Here is a 27,272-nt window from a genome sequence, read left to right as displayed (position 1 = left end):
ACAATTGCACTCTGTCACTCTTGGCCATTTCCTCCATAAAGAGTAAAGAGTGTTTTTTCCACCAGGTTATCTTCCTCCTCCTTTGATAACGGATTCTGTTCCCTTTCCCCAAGCAGTGGGAAGTTCCCAGCCACCTTTGCAGGATCTGTTTCCTGTAGATGAAAGAAAGTGGGAAACTAGTGACCTCTCTCTCTAAACAAAATAAATATGTTTACTTACACATCAGGTTGATTTTTGTAAGGGTGCCGTGGCGAGCATACAGGTCGTTAGTGCCTGGAAAGAGCCCCTTCTTACTAGCCTTTTTATTTTATATCACACCTCAAAATGGTATGATTGTCCCAACATCCCTGTGAGGTAGGGTAGACTGACTGATACTGGGTCAGCCAGTGAATGTCATGGCTGAGTGAGGATTTAAAGGTAGGTTTCCCCACCTCCTTGTCCAGCTCTCCAATTGCTACAACTGCACCATCTCCCTAGCCTTTCACACAACCAGAACTGAGTGCACTTCTATTCCAAGCCAAATCACCTACTTTCTGTGTGGGTAGGCAGACAAACAGGTTTGGAAAAGTTCCTTTGATCAGTGGGTCCTGCCCTGAGTAGTTAAGAATGCAAGTGGGGAAGGCAACCCACAGCTGTTTCTAACAGATACAACCCCAGTGGCAACTCCCCAGCAAGGCGAGATGTCTCTGCTCACCCTGGTTGCAGGAGGAGAGTCACGGGGAGCAAACACTTGCTCTGATCACCTTAGAAATTTGAGTGTGATGGAAGAACCCTGAAATCTCCCAGTAGTCCTTTTTGCATGATACCCCTTGGCTTGAGGAGTACATTTTTTGATACTCCTTGCCAGATCTGCCTAGCAAAAGCCAAAGGGTAAATATTTCCCAATGGTGGTAGTGGCAGGGTAAGGGGGAGAATCCTCCCATTCTCTCTTCTGGCATCTACAGTCGCTTCGGCGCTGGAGGCAAGCACATTGCCTCTTTCGATGCCAACCATCCAGGCACATCAAAGCGCCTGATAGGCGGCAGGGTGTGTGGTTGGCAGATCTGCTTGCCAGACTTATTAGGGCCATGCCAAAAACAATTACGAAATTGTAAACACCTCCCCCTCCTTTCCTCCAGCTGCTACGGCAAACAAAAGTGAACCCTCCTGGGCTAAACCCACACATGGTTGGCCCCTTCTGCAGACTATGAGCAGAGGCACCCAGCACTCAGCCCCAATGGATCAGCTGCTGAACTGCAACCAGAAGGGGTTGTGCCAATCCCTGGACCATGTCACTACCTGGTTATTTAATAGGGGTGCAACCAGTTCTAAGTTGCTTATTTATCTGCAAAATTTAAGAGCCATCCCATATAGAAACCAGCTTTCTGCCCCCAGTAATCCAAATGACAGGACCAGTTTTTAGGGCACCAGTGATAGCTGGGACCTGGGTTTTGCACCTCTTAGTTTAACTGGTGCTGAGGCCTAGCAGGGTCATAGGTGTGTGTGGAAGTGGTGGAGACCCTTTCCAGAAGGCCTACAATGGGGGTGGCCCTCCAGGTGTTTGTTGCTGGACTCCAGCTCCCATCAGCCCCAGCCAGCATGGCCAGTGGTCAGGGATGGCTGTATGTGTTGTGTGTGGACACAGGTTCTAAATCCCTAACTGAAAAGCCAATAACACCCACCCACCTCAAACCAGCCAACTTGCTGGCTTTGCAGTCAAAGATTCCATGCAGGACTGGCCATGCATATGGCGGCTCCAGTCTCAGAAACAGATTCTGGAGGCTTCTTGTTTGACAGATAGTTTTTTGTAAGCTTCTTCAGGCAGCCACCTTTCCTCTATGCAGATGGTCCAAGGAGGTGGGGAGATAAATTTGGCTTCTAAGCCATTATTTGTAGGCAGGGGGAGAGTCGCCTTTGGCTTTTGAAACTGGCAGCCCCCTCTTTTCTCCACCAGCTGTACCTGCACCTCTCACCCCAGAGAAGTGTTTAGCCCCATGTTGTCTGGGGCACCATGTATTCGCTGGAGTCCTGGAGAACAAACAAGCCATGGCCTTCTTTGTGTCCCTGGCTGCCTCCCCGCTACCCCCCTGAACACAACTGATTCTATTGATGGGGATAAAAATAGCCAATACACGCACACACACACCCACACACACACACACGACAAAACAAAACAGCCAACGTTCAAAGCGAGAGCAGGAGAGAGATCTCTTCCTATTCGGTTGTGGGTTTTTGTGGGTTTTTTACTTCATAAAGAATTCATGTTGGAGAGGCAGCGAGGCCTGTGGTAACCTGGGCAACGGCAAACAACACCGTCAGTCTGCCCCTTACCTGGGTCTTGGCTTACGAATGTCAAGCGGCTTGGCGGTTGCCGCTGTTTGCTCAACCGGTGCTGTTCCAGGGGATGGCTGGGGCCAGACAAAGCCGCCCGATGATACATGACACTCGGCTGCCCCAGCAACGGGCAAGCCTTCACCTGCCTGCGGCCGATACAGTTTCAGTCCTGCCAGCACTGTTTGTTCTTCTTCCTGAAAAGAGAAGAGGGTGGCGGGTTGATAGAGACAGAACAGGGGGGCGCTGGGTGACGGGGGGGAGTTCTACGGGGTGAGAGAATAATATTTAAACAAATACCAAACTTGGCAGAGACATAAAACAGTGCCACTTTCTTAAGAACATACAGTTTGCTTGATTCACTGGCTGAATTTGGCAAGGAGCAGGCATTGTGGTGGGGGACATTTATGGATGCGCTGAGGAAGAGAAGAGGTTCTTCATGATGTGTGTGGATTTGTGTGCACAATATTGTTGGTGAACATGGACTGTTTGTGATGCTTTTCAAGCATGCAAAGTAATGCACCCAAATATTCCTCAAATAAGGCCAAGAGCCTGCTTCAGTTCGATAGTCATGAGCTTCTGGGCAAGCAGAACAATGTTTTTTTCTAAACAGGTGTTGAACAGACTGAGCTCTGGCACCATCCTCTGAATCATCACTATCACTTGCCTACCGGTCATGCTACCTCTGGGGCTGATGGGAGTTGGAGTCCAACATTACAGCCAGAGGGCCACCCTCATCTAAACCCCCCAAAGAAAAAAGGAGAAATCAGGGCTGCCATCCCGTTAAAGGAATCTTACCAAGTTACTCAATTAATTGATTAAACTTAAACAAATCTGTTCTGAAACAAACGAAACAAAATGTGTTTCTTTTGCTTTTGTTAATGCACAAGGCATTAACTTAGGAGATGCATATCCTCCTCTGCCAGCTGCAATTTTCATAACTACTTGCATTTAAAAACTGGGCTTCAAAAAATGTTGTCCAATTAATTTGGACACATTTTTAGTCTATCAACATGGTTTTTAATGGATTGATCTAGCCAATTAATAAATTAAATGTTGCAGCCTTACTTAGTTAATTACATAGAAAAATTAGGACACCAAAAGGGCTTCACATACATTATCTCACTCATCTTTCCCCCAGATGTTGCTGGAATACATCTCCCATCCTCTCTGGCCGTTGGCTGTGCTGCTTGCTGGGGCTGATGGGAGTTGGAGTCCCACCACCACCTATGAGGACAAAGGTTCCCCATTATTACTCTAGAGCCATGTAACCCTTCTCTCTCCTTGTTCGTTTGAGACTTCTCCCACCACCGCCTTTGGCAAAGCAGAAAGGATTCAACCAGCACTCATGCTGAGTGGCCCTAAAAACCTTTTAGGTGACACGAGACCTCCTCCACACTGACCCCCTTGCCAGCCAGGCTTTGTGCCATGTGCACTGATTGGACTAGGTGAGGAAAGTAGGGGAAGGACATCCTTCCATCTTAATCAGATGTGGGGAAACTCTGGCTGCCAGATGTTGCTGGCCTACAGCTCTCACCATCCCTGACCATTAGCCATGCTTGCTGGGACTGTTGGGTGTTGTAAGTTAGTTCAGGCAACATCTGGAGAGTCACAGGTTACCTACACCTGATTTAAGTCTTGGATTCTAAGACAATTAATAAAGTAACCGCCCCCCTTCTCACCTGTGTCAGAAGCCTATGCTACTAGTTTAAAACAAGTTCTTTTTCCTGACTCCTTTTCAGCAAGAGAATCCTTTCTGCCTTGTTCTCCCACATTAGGAAGTATTTAACACACAAGTCTGGGGATGCGGAAGAGCCAGCAGTCAGTCCCAATTGCTGCACTCTCTCAGAGATCAAATAGGACAGCAGCCATTGCCAAGCCCCCTGCCCAGAGCGCAGCTGCTCCACTCCTGGCCACTGTTAACTTACGAGGTTTGCATCTGTTTTGCATTCCCTCTCTCCCAGGTTGCAAGTACAACCAAGTGAACAGCCATTTCCATTGCATCCGTGAAGGCTGCCAGTTCTCCTTCCTCCTGAAGCATCAGATGACATCCCATGCCAGGAAGCACATGAGAAGGATGCTGGGGAAGAACTTCGACCGTGTTCCCACTCAGGTGACTCCTCCTGCAGGGTGGCTATAAATATGCTTAGAAACCACTAAGCTATGGCACCTCCCCACGTAAGAAGTTGCTATATCATGTCAGACTATTCAGCTCAGAACTGACTGGCAGCAGCTCTTTGGGCAGCAGCTTTTTCCAGGCCCACCTGAAGTTACCAGGAATTAGGATCTTCTACATGCCAGACAGATGCTTTACCGCTGAGCTACAGCCCTTCCCCAAGACCTATGTGAATTGTCCAGGACAAGATGTGAAAGCAGAATCTTCAAAATTCCTCGCAGCTCCTGATCTTTGCTCTAAAATCTGCATTCACATTCAGTTCTACCATTGTATTACTTCTGCAAATATTCAAAAAGCATTCCAGTTATGTTAGAAAACGTGACATTAGAATCATCCCCCTATATTATCCCCCTTTGCTCTTATTTTAAAACAACTGCATTGGTTGCCAGTTTGTTCCCAGGCCCAGCTGAAAGTGTTCTCACTTGTATTAAAAGTCTTAAATGACTCAGGCCCCAAATGTCTGAGAAACCACTTCCTTCCCTACAGTTGAGCAGAGGGTGACCTTTTAGTCATTCCATTGCCCTCAGAAACTTGGCAGGGGGTTGCCACCCCTAAGTTGTAGACTTTCCTGCCCACAGAGGTGCATATTGCACTGGCACTACACAGATTTCAGTGAATGCTGTGAACACTCTGCTCTGGCCTTTGACAACCGAGGTGTCTGTTTTCAGGACCCACCCTGTTCCTGTAACTTTCCTCTGTTTTAACAGTTTTTAATTCTGAAATTTAAAGTGCTGTAACCCACCCCAGGACCTGCTGGTGAAGGGCAGGTGGCAAATGTAGTAGTAGTGATAGTAGTAATATAATGCATAATCAAAAGATTCCCCTCCCCCCAGCACATCTTAATGCACATGCTGCCTCTGCCTTAGTCGCAGCTGCTAAATTCAGCAAGTTCAACACAGCCCAATGCTGATGCCAAGATTAACACTCCCAGGCCCAGGCTCTGGCGGCATCCTCTGCATATATACACAGAATTCACAATGCCAGCATTAACACCCTTTAGGCAGGTGATGTATATGATGCCAGCCTGATTGTGCTAGCCAACATGACCTAGCACCAAACAGATGTCCACTTGGAACCCAACTACTGTTATTGGTGTAGAAGTCAAACACACCCCTCCCAATATCGCGTTTCTCGCTGCAGGTTATTGGACACACTCCAAGGAACGAAAACCTCCCCCAAGTCAGCAGCATGGCTCCCAGCCCAGCCTCATCAGGGACTCCTGCTTCCTTCCAGGGACCCCAAAGTATGATGGATACCGAGACAGATGAGTACATTGACTACACAGGATGCAGCCCTGGTGGCATCTCCTCTGAGTCCTCCAATATGGACCGCAGCTGCTCCAGCACGCCAGTGGGCAACGAAAGCACTTCAGCCGGTAAGTGACACTGGGAGGAAACGGTTTATTGGTGACGCTTTGCTTCTGAGCAGCCTAAAAGTTGCATCCCTTGGGTGCTCTCTCGCACAAGCTGCGCCAAATCCTCCTCCTGCCATGTGTGTCATTTAAGAGAGCCCCTTTGACATCACCATTCCTGGTTTGTGAAAGTATTTTTATTCTGATCCAGAATGGGATGTGCAGCTCATACCTTGCTAAAATAATTCCTGATGGAAATAAAGGTATCAGTACTTGCTCACTTAAAATCTCCCCACCACCGCCCCAGTGATCAAACAAATTGAACTTTACACAGTTACCCTTTGGGGAGATTATTATACTGTGATCCAGGTTTTGGGGGGAAATTCTAGCACCTGTCACCAATCTAAGCAAGAGTGTCAGGGCTTGGGGTTATCAGGGGGACACGTCAGTGTGGTTGGCTGGCACACCCCACAATTTCATCAAGGAGCATTAACCTAAAAAGATACCTCAGAGTATCCCCATAATAGCCATTTTTAAAAGTAACTGTTCCCCACACCACAGTTCAAGTTGATGGCCTTTGTTTGGGGCAGCCTGCTGGGGCTGATGGAAACGCATTACTAAAAAACACCGGTCAATATCAGGATGGCAAGTAAATGCTAATCACAACCACTCCACAAACAGGGCAGAGCATAGAAACTCATAGCAGTAAGGAAGCAGCCATACTCTTCTCTTTAAACTGCACCACTGCTCATCACACCTCTCCAGGATGACGGTGCTTGACTGTAGCCAGCCTGCCACAAACCAGATGGGGAGGGCAGGCGGTAAAACTGCAGTCGTCCCTCTTTTGATACTCACAGGGCCCTCTGCCACCTCTTGCTCTTCCCTGTTGGTCTCTGGGTATGTTCACTCCATCACTGCTGTCCATCACACTCTCCATCTCCTCTGTCAGTGGTTCCATTCTTGTACGTGTGAACGTGCTCTCCATTTTCATTGTACTGCTTACACTCTTGGGTTCTCATTTTGGTTCTATTTTTTTCTTTTCTTTTCCTTCTGTTCTGTTTTTCCCCCCTGCTATTTTTTTCTTTCTTTCCACATTTCTCCAGGCTGCCTGGCTGCTGCTGCTGCTCCTCCTCCTGCTGCTGGTGATGACGTTACCCAAAATGCACCACAACCACCACCTCTGCCTCCATCTTTCTCACAAGCCCTGCTCAGGTCTCCCCTTCCTTCCCTCCCGTATCTCTTCTCTCCATCTTGTGTCTCATACTCTCTGCTAAGTGCCACTCTGGGATCCAGCAGGGGCCTTGTCTTGCCCACCGCCAGCTCAACAGGGTTTTCACCCATCATTGCCGCCCCAACTCCAGTCAAAAGCGATGTCCCTCTAGTGCAGGATGCGGCAGGTAAAACCATTCTACACTTTCTCTCATACTTTTACAGCCCCACCCACCACATCCTACCCAAAAGGCTCCACCTCCCTGTCCTTCCACTAAAGTCCTAGGGATGACAAACTGATGCTCAAAATGACACCTACAGTTATTGGATTGCCATTTTTTTATATATAAAAATCAATTTACAGAAGACCAATTTTTGATTGCAATAGTAGGTAAGACGAAGGGAGGTTAACCTACAGGCCACAGAGAAATCCACCTCAGCACAAAAAGTGATTTCTTTAAAAAAGGAACATTTGTTCATATTTTTTAATTGTGTGTGTGTGTGTGTGTATTTCTAATTACTGATTGATCCTCTGCCCCTCTGATCACAAACGGTTTCCTGTGCCGCCCAATGTGAGCGGCTAATAGCAAAGGGGTTTTATGACAGTTAAATAACCACTTTGATATGCAGCCCCCAAAGACTTGATGGTGGGTCAGTGTGGCCTTTGGCCCTTAAAAGCTTAGCCACTCTTGGACTAGGCAACTAGTCTCATTTTCAGAAATGATTTGCACATGACCAGGTGTTTAGCATGCTACCTGAATCTACTCATCAACTCTCTCCACAGCAGCAACCTCAGGACTCAAATCTGGCTCACCCAATCACCATCTCTCTACAGTCATGGTGGCCCAAGTAGGGTACAGAGCCTAGAAATCTGAAAAGTTTATTCAGCCCTGGTTAAGAATGCCGCCAGCTCCTAAACATTGGATGCTGTCCCATGAGAATTTGACCCCAGTGATTGTGGTCTCCTAAATTTATCCCTTGTGAAAACCCCTTTTCACTCTTTGGGTTGGGCATAAACATTCTCTCCTATGCAAACTGTTTGTAAGGGACAGGCTTCCCAATGTGCTGCTCTTGCCCAGGAGACTACACAGCCCATTCTGGACTTACCCCTTACCACTTCTGTGAGGAGCAAGATGGGGTCAGTGCAAGCTGAAGGTCTGTGTATTCATGGCCCAGGAGAGTTGTTGGAGCAACATTAGATGCATGTGGTTGTTGGTTTTATAGCCATAATTAGTTCATTTTATTGTGTTTCATTTAAGTCACCCTTACTTACTAGCTTGTTCCTAAAAAAACGCAAGGAGAGAAATCTCATTAAAGCAGCGCTGGGGAACTTGTGTCACTGGACTCCAATTCCCATCACCCCCAGACAACATGGTCAGGGGTTATGGGAGTTGGAATCCAACAACATCTGGAGGGCTGCATATCTGACTTTGAGTGAGTGAAACAGTAAAGTTATATCAGATGACAGACGAGTTGCTCATTGCTCTCCATGTCACATGCAAGTTCCAGGTAAAACATCTTTTTTTAAAAAAAGAGAGGGAGGGAATAGTGTTGAGCCCGTGGTTTATTAACATGGTCTGGTCCTGGCTTGCGGCTACTGCTCCTTTGATGTAGTGAGAGTACAAATATTTAGGTACGAGAGTGGAGTCACAAAGCACTCTCTCACAGATAAAGTGCCAAAGGAACAAAGGCAGAGCAGGTAAAAAAAAGGTGTAATGACCAGAAGTACAAGGCCTTCCTTTCTCCATCTCTTAAGTCTATTCATCTCTTGCCAAACCACTTCAAGGGAATAAAAAGATTGGCTTTGCAGTGGCCAGGCTTTGGGGATGAGGTGGATGGAATGAGTTTGCCTGAAGGAGCCTATGTACAGTATTGCCATTCCTCTCACTGCCTAGAAACTGTAAAGATCAAGAACGCTGGGCAAACACTGCTTGTCTGAACCCAACCCAATTAGCTAGGCAGAAAAGAGAAGTGGGTCTGATGCAGAGTCCAGTTCTAAAATCCCCTCTGCCCATTTCATTTCCCCAGGGAACACCATCACCATGCCAACCGCTGCAGGGGCCAAGAAGCGCTTCTGGATCATTGAGGACATGTCCCCATTTGGCAAGCGGCGCAAAACGGCCTCCTCCCGCAAGATGCTGGACGAAGGAATGATGCTGGAGGGCTTCCGGCGCTACGACCTCTACGAAGACTGCAAGGATGCCAGCTGCCAGTTCTCACTGAAGGTCACCCACTACCACTGCACAAGGGAGAACTGCGGCTACAAGTTTTGCGGCCGCACCCACATGTACAAGCATGCCCAGCACCACGACCGCGTCGACAACCTGGTGCTGGACGACTTCAAGCGCTTCAAGTCCTCCCTGAGCTGCAACTTCCCCGACTGCCAGTTCTCGGGAAACAGCACGCACTTCCACTGCCTGCGCTGCGGCTTCCGCTGCACCGACAGCACCAAGGTGACGGCCCACCGCAAGCACCACGGCAAGCAGGACGTCATCAGCGCCGCAGGCTTCTGCCAGTTCAGCTCCAGCGTGGACTGTGAGGTGCCCGACTGCAAGTACAAACTCAAGTGCTCCCACTTCCACTGCACCTACCCCGGCTGCAAGCACACGGTGGTGGGCATGTCGCAGATGGACTCGCACAAGCGCAAGCACGAGAAACAGGAGCGCGGAGAGCTGCCGGCCATCTCTCCGGGCCCCGAGGCCCTCCCGCCCTCCACACTGGAGTACGATGCGCAGAACTCTTCCGTCAACCTTGACAGCTCGCTCAACCTCGGCACTGACACAAACAGCTCCCTCTTCTTCCTGCAGAACGCAGCGGGCGTGGGCCTCAATGACTCCTTGGACCTCAGCCAGAAATTGCCAGAGGCTGCGGGCGCTGCCCCTTCCCCCGCTGGGGAGGGTGGGGTCCCCGTGGAGAGCGAGCGGCTTCCAGCCAGCTGTGGCAACGTGGAGGACGACTCCTCCCACGACGAGGAGGAGGATGAGGAGGAAATGAATGAGGAAGACGAGGAGGAGGAAGATGACGACGATGATGACGATGACGATGAGGAAGATCTGAACACAGACTCTGAAGAGTCACTTCCTGACCCCCAGGCCATGCCTGCTAAGGACGTTAGGGAACTGGGGGAGGCTGCTTCTCCTTCTGCAGTCCACAGCGATGCTTCCAGACCTCCAGGCGAGCAAGCCCCCGCCCCTGAGGCCTCCCCTTAACTTATAGACAGCAGCAGCAGGGTTTTTTGATCTTTTAAAAAAATAAGAAACTGAATTAAATGAGAGGACCCCGCTTTGTGAGGCGCGAACAAACGCTGGAACGACAAGCAGCAAAGAGAAACACACACACCCAACCCCACCCCAGGAAGTGCACAAGATAACGAGGAAGCCGCTTAATCCTTGGACCATGCAAAAAATAAAAAGGAAAGAAGCCTTGTGCCCATGGGAAGGGCAGGGGGAGGCGGAGGGACCCATCTGTTGGGACGCACATGTTTACAGGGTGGCAGACGGCAAATCTTTTTACTAATATGCAGATGGGTTGGGCCATGGAGAAGTGACCCTCCTTCTCCTGGATGGATGTGCTAACCATAAGGGCAAATGTCTCCCCTGCCACTTCCCCCAAAATCTCCCCTTGTTGGTTTGGAGGGGGGGAGTGGGGTTGTTTCTTTTCCTCTTTAACTTCTATTTTATTTTCCTGTTTTCATTTTGTCCTTTAACACTCCTCCCATTCTCAGGGAGAGGGGGCAGCTAGCATCCGATGGTGAATATTAGGGGGTGATAATAATATATTATTTACAAAAATGAGGATTTGGTTCCTTTAAGCCACAAAAGCGAAGTTATTCGCCATTAGGCATAATTGGGGTTGGGGGAGGGCATCAGTCATACTTCTATTTTTCTCTCTCCTCTCTTCTCCAACATCAAATGAACAGGAGAAATGGGGGTCTCAGGCAGCTTGGGTTGGTTGGGAAATGGGGTATTTATTGTCAGTTTTTTAAATAAAATAAAAGAGAAAGAGAAGCATTAATGAACTGAACGGGGCTGGGAATATGCGGATACTTCTCTGATCCTCTTTGTTATTAAAGAATAATAATAATATTAATCTTTTTTTTTTTTAAGGAAGAAAGAACTTATTTATATTGTGACACTCCCACACCTGAGTGGGGAGTGTTCCTTTTATGGTGGGGCTCTGACCGGTGGCAGCAAGTACGGGGTATGGCACTGAAAAGAACCCTTGGTTGTGAAAGGGAGGCTTGGATTTAGCCAGAGCCAACCCAAACACCGCTGCCTTGCGGAGAGGGGGTGCCAACTGCTTCTTTTCCAGACTGCAAGGCCACCCCCAACAAGTAGGGTAGAGACCCAGGAGCTCAGGATACCCCTCCACCTCGCTGCTAATGAAAGAAGAGGAGGTGGAAGATGCAAGTACCTCATAAAGAGTAGGCAGGCCCAAGTAGTACTTGGTCTTACTGGGAGATGGCTTAGCTACAGGAAGGAAGCAGAGGTGTTACCCTTCTCTACCATTGTTCCCACCCCCCACCTTCACCCCATTTAAGCATGCTTTATGAAGGCTGAAAGAGGGCATGCGTCTTTTAGTGGGAACAAGTTGGGGGAGGATAAATATTAGCTACTGCAACCCATCCCATCAAGCCACACATAGGGCTCTTACCTTAAGATTCTCGGGCAGAGAGGGTGATGCTCTTCTGAATCCCAGGACAGAAATGTTTCCTGTCCCTTTGCCCTTTGTGGAGCTGTGGATAGGAAGAGGCCACTTGAATTAAAACAGCTGCACAGCAAACTCATTTGGCATACAAATAATCTAATGTCCCTTGCCCACCTGCCCTGCACTCCCCCAGGTCACCAGATCAGGCATAGCCTAAAAGGGGGGGAGGACATTTAAAAAAAAAAAAAACAAAGAAGGAAACAGGCACCCAAAATGGCTCTGCAGATCTCCATAGGTCCTTTGCTTCCAATACATTTGGTGGTTTTGAGTCATTAAAAGCTAATGAAACCAGCCACACACAACAACCCTCGTGTCTAACAGACATGCCATTTTAGTGCAAAAAAAGGCTGAGAGCTTTATTAGTCTTAGTTTTTTAATATCCCTCTCAAACAATCACACCCAAAACAACTTGACAGTTCAGTAAGAATGTGGTCTACGGACACTTTTTAAACTTTCTTAAAATATTAACAGTAAAGGAAAGGAGGAGGAAAGCTAAAAGAGTGGCAAAGAAAAGGATAAAGGATATGTCCAGGAAAAAAAGATAGCTGTACAGTATTTTTGCCCCTGTAAAGGTTACGAATAGATATAGAGATATATAGAAATATATAGAACAGAGAGAAAGGAGACATACCAAGATAATACTCTGTGAGTATCCAGTGAAGAATGCTACCCTGAGGAACAGACCCTTCAACATCCTATTTGGTTGCTCACCAACAATTATCTCCTTCACACACAAGTGTGGACACTAATTCCCACCACCTCCAGCTAGTCAAAAAACTTGTTGGGGGGGCAAAAGCTACAGAAAGGGGGTCTTCCCTGCCATCATTTTCCTACTCTCAGTATAGAGTATCAAGTGATTCTGAATTTGAATTTCAGCCAGGCAGACATTTTAAAAGAGACACAAAAAAGCCCTGTCATTTAATGAAACACACTTCATGCACTCTCTCTTATCCACAGACACACCACTCTCTCTTATCCACAGACACACTCCAATTTGATTTGTAGTAATATGGATAGGGTGTTTTTTTATTTGTTCTTAATTTTATTTTGGGAGGTTGGGGACAATTGTTTCTTCAAGAACCATCTCAGCCTCCTATGACTCTTCCCACAGCTTTAAAAGAAAAAGCTTGAACCTCATTCATGACAGTTTCTGGATTTTTATAAAACAAATGTAATTAATTATTAGCCATTTCAAACATATGGGCAGTCAGGTTATAAATATTTTTTTTTTTTCTAAAAAAGAAACCTCACCAAGAGCCTACCTTTTCCTGGTAGTTTTGACTTGGCAAAGGTGCTCCTTGGAACATCTAATTAGATGGTAGCAAGTCTCCACACCGCTGCCACCTCTGCTTTTTTAAATTCCAGGATGGGGCAGGTTATGGTCTCATAGCGTGACCATAGGTCACATCAACAGACGCACATCAAAATTACCTAAGAGAATAGGCACAATGAGGTCTTACTCTTCCCTGTCCTCTCAGTCTCTTGAAAGGACTTGAGTTTGGTAAACATGGTAGTGAGGTATTTATGTTTAAGAAGTTTGGGCAAACTCTCAGCACATTCTTATCCCCCTCCTGTTCTCACCACTTAGGTGTCTCGCTAAAAGGTGCTACAGAAAACTCTTGCTTGCAGACAAGGTTTTGGAAATCTGTGATGCACTGCAGGGTGAGAGGCAATGGATAAGCCCTTTTCTATGTTTCTATACATTTTGGGGTCTTTTTTAATACAAGCAGGCAGTTACGACCCTCTGGTGGTTGCAGAGTAGTAAGATGGCCTCCCCTGGGTTTCTGGTCCATTGGTGTTGGCCAGTGGTTACTAGTGGGCAAGAAAGGAAGGGGTGGGAAGAGAAGAATTTGCAGAACAGGTACAGTTTACATTAGCCAGTTATGCACTTCTTCCTATGTAACTGTTAGGATCTGACTGGAATTCTTATTCCCCACTGAGAATCACCCAGTAACCAGTTTTCCCATTGTTTCGACCACCTTCAGTTCCAACAAAAAGTCTGCCAAGTTGAACTAGTTTTAACACCTAATGACTGGTCCCTCTATACTTCCCCAGTTTCACAACCTTCTCCCCCTCCTTCTCTGCCTAAAACAAAAAGAATGAAAAAACAGGTATTTATATTTATATATATGTTAAATGTTTATCAACTGCATCCTGATGGACATCCTGATTCAGAAAGAAGCACTTCAGTGTCCCCAGGTGTTAAGAGGAGGACATTTAAGAATGAGCTTAAAAGTTCAGAGCAAGCATAAACCTTTGTATGGACCTAAGCGTGTCATTTTACAGAGCAGGAGAGGCCAGTTAGCAACAAAGGAAGATTATTCAACCTTTCCCCCCACACAACATAACCTTTCCTGATTCTGTGTCCTCTCATCCCACTCACAGTAGGCAAATTTGGACATGGTAAAATTTAGCATGGCTGAAAGTATAGGGGTGGTAAATGCATCCTCTGTGCAGGAGGGGGGAACTCACCTGTTCCCGCTGCCCCCGGGCAGGCTCACATTCATGTCCTGTATCCCATGGAAATTTAGTAGCTGAGTCCCAAGCATAAGTGATGGTGGTGCTGATGATGTGTGGAGAAGATGTTTAGGCAGCCAGTTTGCGCCTCTCCAGGACAGCTGGTGGCCATAGATTTAAAAGGCATATTATGCTTTGACAACTATTGCTGAAATGGAGCCAGCGGAATATAGAACTTGGTGGCTTTAGGGGGACCATGTGTTTGGGGGGAATGTGTAAAGAACAAGAGAGTGAGTTTTAAAAACCAAACCTCTGAAGCCCTAAGTGTAGATCCTTTCATTACTGCTTTGTCGTTGAAAAAGGGGGGGGGAGGAACCTAGCCACCAAATAAATACATAAATTATTATAAAGTTCACCTGTATTGAAAGAGAACTGTATTTCAATATAGAAAAAGAAATGGTGTTTGTTTTTTAATGGCCCTAGATTTTAAAAGGAAAACACACACAAAAACATACACACACAGAAGAACAGGAAGACAAAAATATGAGGGAAAAATTCTAGCCTTTTGTAAAATCCATATTGCACACTAGGACTATAAGCCATTGCTAGCTCATTTTGAATTTTAAAATGTGTACTTTCTTTTGTTGTTGTTTTTATTTTATTTTATTTCTTTCTGTGTGGGAGGGGTGGGGAGGGAGAAAAAGAAGAAGTGATGCTTGAACTACCAATGCTCTTTTTAATGTTTTATAAATATGTATGTGTATATATATAAATATAAATATAATATGTATGCACATATATATATATATGTGTGTGTATATATCTATATGTATATACCTATATATATAGATATATAGCTATATATAGGTTTTGAGACAAAAAATAATAATGCAGAAAGTGAAAAAAAAATCCTAACAGGACGGTGTGCTCTGATTTTACTTGAATTTGGTCTTCTCAGCACCTACGTTATTAAGAACTGAATATTTTTCCACTTGAATTTAGTGCTATTAGAAATTTAATATATGTGTTTTATTTATTTGATTATTTTTTTTTGCATGACTGATGCAAGGTTTGACATTTTCACTCAATAAAAACTGGAAAAAACCAAACAAACAAAAAGCCAACCAATCACAGCTTTCTGTTGATTTGTAGCATTGCACTGACTTTTAACTAGCATCTTTAAAAGTCCTACTTTTTAATTATTTATTTAACATATTTAGTTAATAGCACTTCTTGAGCTCAGACATGTTTCATCTCTCTGCTCCAAGAGCAAAGCTGAGGTAATTACTGGCATTGTAGAAAGCTACCAGCTGCCCAGGTTAGGCTTGTCATTGGGGTCTGGAAAACCAAATTATACTCCCCATATGCAGAAAAAAATAGCTTCATTAAACCCCAGACTAACAGACCCCACAATTCTCCTGATGACGACACTAGAAACACAATGGAGTCTGAGCTCAACCCCTATGTCCCTCCCTCCCACCCTGCAACACAAACATCTAAAAACTGAGCCGAAGAAGAACTCTTGGGGCTGTAACACTGCCCTTGCAGGTCAGATATGCATAGCAGCTCAAAAAGAGTTACAAAATGTACAGATACGAGGTGTGGCATTCCAAAGCCTAAAGAGATATCCATACCATTAAGGGCTATCTAGCTCCTTTGGTTAAATGCCCGGTGATGCAACCATCATCTAAACCGGGAATGGGGAACCATTTTCAGTTCAAGGACAACTTCTGCCTTTCTGGGCAACCTTCCAAGGGCCACATGCCAGGGTAGCTGGGGCCAGAGGCAAAAGTGAGGAAAACAGCACATGTGGATTTTGCCTTTGTACCATAAGTTAGTTTCACACATACTGAGGCACCCCTCTCTATCCTCCATCCAGACAACCAAGAGGCATTATAAGAGTTAAGGACACATTCCAGTGAGCCAAAAAATCAAAAACCACCAACCACTCAAAAGAGGGCACAAAGCAGGGTCAGTGAGCGATGTGGCTAGGGAGAGTCCTAAGGGACAAGGTAAAGAGGCCTATAGGACCACACTGATCTAAACAATAGTCAAATTTATTTTTTAAAAAAAGACTTGCAAATTACTTTGAGGTTGGTGTGTAGAATGGCTAAATGTACTGTGTGTTGTGAATAACGTGTCACACTGAGTTCAAATCACTACTCAGCCATGGAATTCACTAGATGACCTTGCAGAAGTCTGCCTCCCGCTTAGGCTCACCTAATTCAGAAGATTATTAAGATAAAAGAAAGAGACCATGCACTCTGCCTGGAGCTCAGTAATCCCACATTTTGCAGGCAGAGGAACGGAGGCTGGGAACAGGACTTTCTGGTCATAACCAAGCTTGGATTCAAATGAAGTTTCACTGCGGCCATGAAGACACTGCGGCCATGATAGATAGATGCCTTTGTCACCTTCACCCATGAAGACAAAAGTATGAGCAGCTTCTGTGTTTATATTGATTCTTAATTAACTCCAAAAACACATGGGAGATCATGGGCCTACCAGCGACTCCTCAAATGAGCCCAGGATCAGTTTCAGCCTGCTTCCCTGGTGGTACTGGGCCCCAATGTTCTAATTCTCCATTTCCCCAGAAACTACTGTGCCCCTACTCCAAAATCATCCAATGAGTTACACATAACAGTGCTGTTCCACCTCTAGGCCCACTTTTAAACACACCAAGGGATCTTTGTTTTAATTTGTGAGATGTGTTCCTGTTTCTTAGGATGTATCGACACTGCTGACAGACTGGTTATAAGTGATCTTTCTCCTTAGCCAATGATAGGGTTCCAGGGGTGCCAAAATCTCTGGCAGGCAGCTCTTTGCACCCACGCTGAAAAAATTCTCAGGATTCATTGGGAGAGAGTAAATCATGACAGTTGTTAAGTCATCACACACACACACACACCTAGTATAGCTCTATCTTACTCTCTTCTTCCTGCCTTTTCTTTAAAAGCATAAAAATGTACATTCTAGTGCCACTGGTGTGACCCATTGTAAGCTGATCCCAACTTACTAGTAGTACACAAATGGAATAAAACATATGAAACACAGCCCAATTTTGTGTATACCTTGGCAAAGTATGACAGCAGCAAAATTGACCAACACACAAACCTACCTTCCCATGATCTAAGGGGTGGGTCAGGTGAACTGAGCACCAGAATGTGAGGGGCTAACTTTTATGATTGAGCCTCTTATGCAAAGGCTTAGCCACCTTCACCCTCTTTGTTGAAATCTGGGTTGGAGAGAAGCAAGATCCATGACGATGCAGTGCTTCCAAGCTCTGGGCAGCCACAAACTCTGCATGCTGACTCCTAAACAACGAGAAGACAGGACATAAGAAGAGCTCTGCTGGTTCAGACCAAAAGGCCCATCTAGTGCAATATCTTATTCCCCACAGTGGCCAATCAGACATCTCCAGGAAGCACACACAGGTCATGAAGGCAAGAGCTGGTCTGAAGCAGAATGGTCTGTTTAGTTCTTGCAGGCAATACCTGCTGACATCACCCTTCAGGAAATGGTCTCATTTCTTTTTAAAGCCATATAAGCTAGCGGACACAGACACACACCTTATTCATTATTTCTTTAAGTGATTTATATTCTGCCTTTCAACTATAGTCCTCAAAGTGGCTAACAACATTCATAAATACAGATCTTGGAGCCAAGGGTCCTGTTGCTTACCCTCCACCCCACCCCTCACACGTTGCTTACAGGATACTTTGGGTGGTATCCAACTAAGTCCTACTCAGACTAGATCCATAAAAATTAGTGGGCTTAAGTTATTAGTGTCTTAGTTTCAATGAGTCAACTCTTTAGTAGGGCTAGCATTCGATACAACCTCTTTCTGAAAGCTGGCCTAAATTTGCATCTGTTCATATAAATTAGCATATGCAAATTTCAATCTTCTAAGCATCTAGCAACAGACCTGGTGGCAGCATATTTCACAAATTAACAATGTTCTTTGTGAACAACTATATCATTCTGTCTGTTCTGAATATACTACTGATCAATTTGATTAGATGGCCCAGAGTTTCTGGCATAAGAGAGAGGGAGACCAAACCTAGTTGGAACAGGCCTTTGAGAGTTGTTCATTAGTAAGCTTAGCCCTCCTAATAGTTTGCAGTCAATGTGTGGGGATGAGGTTAGACTCCCAAGTCCCATCAGCCTCAGCCACCACAGCCAATGGTGAGGGATAGAATAATAGAATTGCAGAGTTGGAAGGGACCTTGAGGGTCATCTAGCCCAACCTCTTAAGAAGAAATATAAGTGACACAGGTACAGTTCCTCTTTCTGTTAGAAACACAAACTCCTGGGTTGGTAACAAAGCTTTGGTTATTATTAAGGTATAAGAAAACAACACCAGTACTAACTTAAAATACACAATGGTGCTTTTTTGGGGGGGAGGGGTTAATTTAATCTACACTATATCCAGCCAGCAGCAGGCCTTTAACCTTTGCTAAGAATTCATCCCCAGGTACTGAAATAAAAGCCCAACTTTTCATCATGGATCAGTTCAAACATAATGTCAAACCATGGTTTATCAATACATAAACAAGCTTCAGGCTCACACTCTCCTTCCCTTCCTGCATTCCAACCCCTTCCGCGACTTCCAAGTTGTTCACAAATGAGGCAAAAACCCTGCAACACCCTGCAACCCTGCAGCAAACCAGACCTGGAAACTGTGGTTGTGGAAAGTGCCACAATGTCCAATTCTAGTTTGCAAGCAAATTTTTGTTTGTACACTATTTGGATGCATTGAAAAACTATGGCTTGACAGCAGTGTCAGAATTAGGGGTATCAAAAAGGAAGATGGGGTGCATATGTCCACAGCTTACTCAGAGAACACCAAACCGTGGTCTGGCATCATGCCCAAACCGTAGGTAATGCCTATATTTTAAAATAGGCTGGGGAGACAGGAACACATTACGTAAGCTATGTTTTTCTCTTAGAATGTGCCATATGCTCCTAGAAACACTACACATTACTCTCCTCCTGAGTGCTTAAAATGCACACCACATCTCTGGCCAAATCAACCCTTGCTACCTATAGAAAGAGCAGAATCTGCTGGCCTCTCTGCACTGCCAAAAGGATCTGGAATCAGTGGCATAATCTGTGCCAAACTGAGTCTGCTGCCTTTGCAAGCATTCCTCGCCCCTTGGTATCAAAGTGGGATTATGGCTCTTCTCTCTTTCAAAGACACCCCCCCACCCGGTTACTCTGCTGCCGCTCCCAGCCATCTTGTTCTTCAGATGTCATTATCTGAGCACACTCCTAATCCAACCTCGGAGCAGCACAGAGTTTTGTTCTTGCTGGAGCCATGCCTATAGCGGATGCAAAAATTTTACATTAATGCTTTCTGAGCAGAAAAGATGTGCACAAACCCCCACACACAAACAATCCGCAGCTTGCAGGGCTCCCGTTGGGACTTGCTCAGTTCTCTTTGTAGGGCTCCACTTCTCTTCAATAAAAGAGTGACTAATTTATGAGAGAAAAGGCAAATTCAACAAATTAACGCACAGCCTGCAGGCTGGAACTGGTCTCGCCAAGAGCCTGGGCCCTGCTTCACAGTGGTTGCATGGTGTGCCACACACCTCGGGAGCTGTGCAGGAGGCGAGGAAGGGTCTGAACCAATGCAAGTTGACCTTTGTGTTGTTTCAGAGTTGAAAGGGGCTTAGCATACCCTCTAACATTTATCCAATGAAAATAGGGACATCCCATTCCATAATGATAATTTTATTCTTTATACCCCACACATCTTATTGGGTTGCCCCAGCTACTCTGGGCAGCTTCCAGCATATATAAAAACCTAATAAAACATTTTATTATTTTTTTTAAAAAAACCTTCCCTATACAGGATTGCCTCCAGACGACTAGGGGGTTGTATAATTCCATACCCTCCAATATTTCTCCAATGAAAATAGGGACATCCTAAGGAAAAATGGAACGCGGGTGGCGCTGTGGGTTAAACCACAGAGCCTAGGACTTGCCAATCAGAAGGTCGGCGGTTCGAATCCCTGCGACGGGGTGAACTCCCGTTGCATGGACACTGCTCCTGCCAACCTAGCAGTTCGAAAGCATGTCAAAGTGCAAGTAGATAAATAGGTAATGCTCCGGCGGGAAGGTAAACAGCGTTTCCATGCGCTGCTCTGGTTCGCCAGAAGTGGCTTAGTCATGCTGGCCACATGACCCGGAAGCTGTATGCTGGCTCCCTCGGCCAATAAAGCAAGATGAGCGCCGCAACTCCAGAGTTGGTCACGACTGGACCTAATGGTCAGGGGTCCCTTTACCTTTTAAGGAAAAATGGGACATTCTGGGATCAAATCAGAAACTGGGACGGTTTCTCTAAATCAGGGACGTCCCTGGAAAATAGGGACAATTGGAGGGTCTGGGCTTTGCTGCCTGTGAAGACTGCAAGTTGTAGCTGCTGGTGGGCAGGACTGAGGCTTATAAAGCCTGCAGAGGCCTTCATTATTATATTCTACATTTTCAGCTTCCAAGTTTATAACAGGAAAAAAGTACAAGCACGACTCTATCCAGTTTAGTTGCTTGCTTTCCCCTCCCCCCCTCCCCCGTTTAGTTGCTTGCTAAGGACTAGATAGCTCATATGCAATGCTAAACAAGGGATGGAGGAACCTGTGACCAAAGGGTGTTATGTATTGTTACATTTGTACCCTGCCTTTCTCACACCGTGGAACCCATGGTGGCGGACGTGTGGTTCCCAGGTGGCCACCCATCCAGACTCAGGTTTTCTTAGCTGCAGCAAGGTGGTTGTTACCCTCACCAATAGTCAGCAGGGATGGGAACTGGAGTCTCAACAACTGCTAGAGGGCACCATGCTGAGGAGAGATGCTAACGAAGAATGACAAATGAATCGTGTTTAATGACATTTCACAGCCCCATTCGCAAACTACAAATATGAAGGGGGTGGATTTGGGCCAGTTTTGTGGGGAGGCACAAAATTCACTGCTGCTGTGCCAGAGCTACTCCCAGTGGCTATTATTTTCCTTTCTCAAAGTTCCCATATAAGCAATGCCTATGTCATAATGTAGTGTTAGTCCCACCACATGGTCTTCTGGGAATGCATATGGTGGCTTTGGGGAGCAACCCCTACCCAGCTTTAGACTCCTCCGCCCTCAAAGGTTGATGGGTCAGCCTCTTGTTTCATCATGGTAAAAGTAAAGGGACCCCTGACCATTAGGTCCAGTCGCAGATGACCGGGGTTGCGGCACTCATCTCGCTTTACTGGCAGAGGGAGCCAACGTTTGTCCACTGACAGTTTTTCTGGGTCATGCAGCCAGCATGACTAAGCCACTTCTGGCGAAACCAGAGCAGCACATGGAAAAGCCGTTTACCTTCCTGCCAGTGTGGTACATATTTATCTACCTGCACTTTGATGTGCTTTCAAACTGCTAGGTTGACAGGAGCTGGGACCGAGCAACGGGAGCTCACATGATCCTTTGCATGGATGGTACCACTGGACAGACATCCATTAATACTTCAAAGTCTGCACAGGTTTTCTCTCTTCTTGGCAAAAACATCATGCTCTAAAAAAGTCCTGAATAGGATGCGTGGTCAGGCCAGGCCGGCTCCTGGTTATCAAAGCAGCTGCCGCTGCGGCACAAAAAATCCAGATGGGCTCTCTCCGCCCCTTGGTCCCCCATGGCAGCGCTGGCGCTTCTTCACTCCTCCCCGCTCTTCGGAGCCCACCATGACCCGGGCAGCCCTAGTGCCCCAGGAGGGTGGCTGTCTTGGAGGAAGGACAGTCTAAACTGTAAGGTGAAGTTCATGACAGCATGCACTGCTCACAGAAAAGCTGTTTCTCAGAAGGTTGCCTTACCATGCGTGCTGTATTCCAGAGCATGCTGCAGTTGGGCCAGTGTGCTCCCTTGAGCCCCAAACTGCAGAAGCCCCAAAGAGAGAGACATGCTCATTGGGGAAATGGCGAGGTTCGTTCCATGGTTGAGCTCTGCCCAGCATTGGTAGAGTGTGATGGCAAACTCCGTGCTCAGGTTCTGTGGTTCATGGTGTCAGTATAAAAGCTGCCCTTCCCCTGCTCTCCCTCCAGGCCTTCAAATATTATGTCATTTAAATGGAAAAGAAGAGAAGGCTAGCAATTATAACTGTTTTAGGGACTTTCTTATAAAGTATACCCTAAACATATCATTGGAAATAGACATTACCTTCATGTTTTCCTTGGCATTTCTTCCTCCTGCCATCTTCCTCCAGGTCAGGATGGCAGGAGGTCTGCAGAGCGTACAGGGAAAACAAAGAGCCACATGGGATATGTTTATTTTCTGAACCTCGAAATAGGCCTCAAACAGTTACAGAGAGACCTTTCCTAAGAATCCTTAGGGACTGCTATTTCTCTGGAAGCAACATCTATACACTGAAGGGTTTTACCTTTGCAGTCTTCTGAAAGAGGGGTCTGGAGGGTGAGACGGAGAGAGAGGTGGTGGACGAGGGGGAGGTGCTGGGAGAGGAGAAATTCTATTTTTTCTTCCCAGACAGGAAAAGACTTTTCTCAGCCTTGAAAGTCTAGAAATGGGACTCATAGTCAGTACTCTCTAATGCCTCTAAGCCCAAGAGGAAATCACTATCATCACAGAATGCAGATGCTGAGAGAAATCCTACTTACACGTCTATCTTCTTCCTGTAACAAATGCAAAATGATCCAACCATAGGAGCTCACCAGGCCTCTTAGTACTTTGGTGACCAGTGAGCCAGCAGAGGGAGGTGTCACAATGGCTTCTGTAAATCTGGGGCTGTCCCTGGAAAATAGGGACACTTGGCAGGTCTCCTGAGGTGCCCAGATGGGAAACCACCAGGGAACCCGATATGGTGCTTAGAATTATACAGACAAAAAGTACTATGTAAATAAATACATATGTAGATCCCGCTCGCTGTCTTGGCTTCCTTTTTAGCCGCGGGGCTGGGGTGGGGGAAGCCCGAGCTTCCCGACCCTAGCCCCCAGAATGGGTCTAGGAGCAGGGGCGAGGTTGCACGCAATCTCGCCTTTGCTCCCGGAGCTTGCTGCTATCCGCAAGCCTTCAGAGCCCGGCGGGAACTCCAGCCGCGCTCCGAAGGCTTGCGGATAGCTGCCCAAAGCCCGGGGTTCGGGCTGCAGGCTGCTATCCGCAAGCCTTCGGAGCCCGATGGGAACTCCCACCATGCTCCGAAGGCTTGCAGATAGTTTTTTTTTTTTTTAAATTTAATTTTATTTTATTTACGGCTATTAGCCCATAAAGTATGTACAAACATAAAAGCACAGAGGCATAAAGACCGATATATTCGGCACCAGAAGGTGAACACCATGATGCAGGGGTGGGTCATTGAGCAGAGCCAGATAACAGCTTGGGGCCCGGAGAGCTCCAAGGGACGGATCCCAGAAAAAGGAAAACTGAAGACGAGATCCGACATGCACTCTCTTCAAAACTGTCCAATTAGTTTTTGATGTTGTTGTTTTTGGTGGTTTTTGTGTGTGAGATAACTGCATTCAGGAATCTTGCCACCTGCAGAGTTACAGAAGGATCTGTATCCTGCAAAAGTAGTGCGGCATGTGACTCAGCAGGCCTGCCAACCAAGCGCAGTAAAGCAGGGCCCAGGAATTTAGTCCTGGCTATGCTATGTAGGGGACAGTTGAACATTATATGTGGGAGAGAATCAACAGTTTTCCCGTCACACACGCATAGCGGAGACACCAAACCCTTGGAAAATCTGTGGCTCAGCAGATTCGATGGAAGGACATTGAACCTTGCACGAATAAATGCAAGTCGGTGTGGTACAGATGAAAGAGATGACATGTATGATGGAAGGCCAAGTGGTGGGGTTATTCCGTGATACCTGGGGGAGCAGACACCCCCACCCCCGGCGAGGTTGTGTTGATTTTCAATGTCTGCTAATCTTTGCTCAATAAGTCTTTTGGCTGAGCGTAAGTTCATCTTTAAGGAGTCCGCTGGGGAAATTCCGATGCTCAGAAGTTTGGCATGGATTTTTCCTACCCACGGATTGACAAAGTCGTCCCGCCAGAGGCACTGAAAAAGGTAATGGTTGGGAAGCCTATGCCAGCTGGACAGCCAATAACCAAAGACTCGCTTCCAGATGACCGTCTCCAATGATGCAGATAGTTGCAGATAGTTTCCTGAAGCCTGCATTTGCTCCATAGGACGCACACACATTTCCCCTTCATTTTTGGAGGGGGAAAAGTGCGTACTATAGAGCAAAAAATACGGTAGGTTTGATGAGGCCCTAAGCTACTGAAGGTAATGGGGCCCTTTATATGTCCAGCTGTCCTTTGTCAACAACAAATTGTTGCTGTTTTTTGTGTTGAATATATGCTATATGGTAATTTATGGACCTAAGAGGTATCTAAATCCATTTTATTTGTTTTTTATCTTATATTTTGGAAATGTAAATCCAGTTTTTTCCCTTTAATTTTTTTGGGGGGCCCCAAGAGAGTGGGGCCCTAAGCTATAGCTTGCTTAGCTTATATGTAAATCCGGCACTGGGCATAGGGTAGATCAAATCTTAATTCTGACTAGGGCTGTCAGCCAATTAAAAAATACATCAGTTGATTAATTAGATTAATATTAGATAAGTAGTCAATTAACAAATTTGGGTTCAAGAGCAAAACCCAATAGGTGAAGACACCAACAGTCTTTCCATTTTCAGAAGGATTCAATCATGTGACACAGAAAAATATGAGTGGACTTAGAGGAGGCACCACTTTCTGCATGATAGCGTTCTCCAACACCGTGCTCTCCAGATGATTTGGACAACAACTCCCATCAGCCCCAGGCAGCACGGTGGCTGAGGCTGATGGGGATTTCATTCCAAAGCAGGCACAGGCAAACTCAGCCCTCCAGATGTTTTAGGACTACAACTCCCATCATCCCTGACCACTGGTCCTGTTAGCTAGGGATGATGGGAGTTGTAGTCCCAAAACATCTGGAGGGCCGAGTATGCCTCTGCCTGTTCCAAAGTATCTGGAGGACACCATGTTGACAAAGGCCATTGTAAGAGAAAGAAAGGGGAATGCCTCTTAAGAAAATAAGCTGGCAAGCACCATCTTAAGTACCTTATAATTAGAGGCACTTTTTTAGTTGATTAAAAGAGACTTTTTGGAGGGAAATTAATGAACCTTACTGATTAAGACCACAGTCCTTTGCACATTTATGTGGAAGTCTAACCACATTCTGTGGGTCTTGCTTCTGAATAAACCTGCACAGGATTCCTCTGCAAATCAATTAAACATTGCACCACTAATTATAGGCTATCATTTTGGAAAGTGCGGGGAGGGGGGGTGTTAGGGGAGGAAATCCGAGCCTTAAAATTAACCTGGCACCATACATTTCTCCAATGTAGTCACTGCATCTCAGTCCTCCATCAATGCCCTAACACTTCCACGTTTCTGGCTCTTCTCTGAAATTTGGATGGGTGTGTGGGAGAGAATTACACGATATAGAAACATTTTCTCCCTGCTCCTTTGTTTTTGCTAGGAATCTTTCACTTCTGTTTCATGTCAGCAATCTGCCTGAGCCAAGAGACAAGTACAGGGACGCAGAAGCTCATATACAGCAGGGTGGCTCCCAGCCACACCTTAAAGGTGCACAGTGCCCTAGCTAGCACCCTGAGAGGCGCTCCTCAACGCCTTCCTTGGCACAGCCGTCCTTTTGGCACCGGCTGGGACTCCTACACTCAAACTGAGGCAAATGCAAGGGTTTTGCAATTTCTTGGGGAAAAGTGAGAGGCAGGCTGCCTGCGGGCTTCAGACAAAAAGAGCTTTTTTGAGATCTTGTTCTGCTCTTAGCTAGGAAAACAGCTGCACTGCACAATCAAGAGTGTGGGGGTGGGGAATAAAGGGAAAATTGCCGACATCTTCCACTTTGAAGAGAGCCACTCCTAGAAAACATTTAATTTATGATACATGGTCTGGAAGATTTTATGCTGCTACTGAAGTTTCCCAAACTTGGGATGGGGTGGGGAGGAATTCCACCTCCTGGATTAAAATTGGAAGCCCTACTTACACAAGTATCCTACTTTTATATCCCATCTTTCCTCCCAGCTGCTCAAATAAACATTTCCCTCCTTATCCTCACAACTACCCTGTGAGGTAGATTAGGCTGAGAGATGCTGGCTGGCCCAAGGTGACTCAGGGAGGTTTATGACCTAGTGTGAATCTGAATCCTAGCTACCCGCTGGTCCTAATCCAACACTAGCTGCTATACCACACTGACTCTCAACTCACACCCCAAAATATATACATTTGGAAGAAGGCCTATCAGTCATTTAACAGAGACTAACCTTCTGTATGTGTCCATAGGAGCCCGTTATAGAACCACCTGCCTGTGGGAGAAGGTCATTTTAATTGGGTCTGTATTGGGAACACCTGAACCACTTTCCAACACAGGAGGTAGTGGAGGCTGCCTCTAATAGGTGAGGTGAAGTGCTAAAATTTTCTGCTGGTGTTTCCCAAATAGTACCATATTTACTTGAGTCTAAGTGCCATTGAATCTAATGTGCACCTCAATTTTCAGAACCTTGAAACCCCCAAAAAGTATTTGTTGGTGAATGTAAATGTGCCATCGAATCTAATGTGCACCTTAATTTTCGCAATGTAATTTGGCCAAAAAAGGTGAACTTTAGATTCGAGTAAATACAGCATATTTTTCTGTGGGAAACATTCCAATATTGGGTATGCCTTCTTTTAATAATAAATATTAGTGAAATAATGAATTAAAGAAATACAAATCAAATTGGGCAGCAGGAATGTATTGAATACTAGATAAATCTAAAATCAAAGTTTAAAGTATTATCATTTTCCAGGTGACTACTCTTAGGAAGCATACAGTTCTTCAGACATGCTCCAATTAGTATGTTAACAGTTTCCAAGTGCCTTTATTTGCTCACACAAGCTACTTAAAAATCTAAATAATGTCCAGGTAAGTGTACGCTATTGAGCTGAAACGTCTTAATATCTACACGCATTCCAATAAAAATAATTTACAAGGGCTGCATCCAATGCTAGTCCTACTCAGAGTAGACCTAGTGAAGTTAATGGTCATG

At 45.9% G+C, this 27,272-nt stretch overlaps 2 protein-coding genes across 8 annotated transcripts in view; one reads left to right on the top strand and one right to left on the bottom strand.

The window, feature by feature from the left end:
* Positions 1-12,138, top strand: part of CASZ1 (castor zinc finger 1) — a 435,323-nt gene extending 423,185 nt beyond the window's left edge. For 3 of the 6 annotated variants that reach the window (XM_081015954.1, XM_081015955.1, XM_081015953.1), the window contains 4 exons: positions 4,275-4,423; positions 5,627-5,861; positions 6,941-7,234; positions 9,075-12,138. In XM_081015954.1, the coding sequence (XP_080872080.1) occupies positions 4,275-4,423; positions 5,627-5,861; positions 6,941-7,234; positions 9,075-10,255 (1,859 nt within the window). In that variant the 3' untranslated portion in view covers positions 10,256-12,138. The remainder of the gene's footprint in view (positions 1-4,274; positions 4,424-5,626; positions 5,862-6,940; positions 7,235-9,074) is intronic. The other 3 variants (XM_081015956.1, XM_081015958.1, XM_081015957.1) reach the window with 3 other exon arrangements.
* Positions 8-26,902, bottom strand: LOC308482804 (uncharacterized protein). 2 transcript variants are annotated; one of them, XM_081016333.1, is made up of 8 exons: positions 26,511-26,902; positions 22,846-22,978; positions 22,391-22,454; positions 19,592-19,685; positions 17,329-17,524; positions 13,016-13,184; positions 11,700-11,781; positions 3,481-3,537 (listed from the first exon to the last, which is right to left on the bottom strand). In XM_081016333.1, the coding sequence occupies exons 1-5, from the start codon at positions 26,525-26,527 to the stop codon at positions 17,383-17,385; spliced, it is 450 nt and encodes a 149-aa protein (XP_080872459.1). In that variant the 5' UTR covers positions 26,528-26,902; the 3' UTR covers positions 3,481-3,537; positions 11,700-11,781; positions 13,016-13,184; positions 17,329-17,382. The 2 variants fall into 2 exon arrangements, 1 of the variants encoding a protein (XP_080872459.1); XR_013989414.1 differs by lacking the exons at positions 11,700-11,781; positions 13,016-13,184; positions 17,329-17,524; ... (2 more) ...; positions 22,846-22,978; positions 26,511-26,902 and adding exons at positions 8-152; positions 2,311-2,507; positions 4,239-4,361 and having other exon boundaries at positions 3,427-3,537.
* Positions 26,903-27,272: the final 370 nt, after the last annotated feature.

Source organism: Podarcis pityusensis (genome assembly GCF_964106645.2).
Source record: "Podarcis pityusensis genome assembly, chromosome: 8".
In the NCBI taxonomy this organism is placed as follows: Eukaryota; Metazoa; Chordata; class Lepidosauria; order Squamata; family Lacertidae; genus Podarcis; species Podarcis pityusensis.
The sequence above is the reverse complement of the archived record's forward strand: the minus strand, read 5'-3'. Positions and strand labels throughout refer to the sequence as shown.

What these genes read in the sequence shown, in the direction of transcription:
- LOC308482804 (XM_081016333.1), bottom strand. An exon ending in ATGCCAAGGAAAACATGAAG is followed by an intron (nt 19,686 to 22,390) that starts GTAATGTCTATT and finishes CTCATAAATTAG; the next exon opens with TCACTCTTTTATTGAAGAGA. An exon ending in CGGATTGTTTGTGTGTGGGG is followed by an intron (nt 17,525 to 19,591) that starts GTTTGTGCACAT and finishes CTCGTTGTTTAG; the next exon opens with GAGTCAGCATGCAGAGTTTG.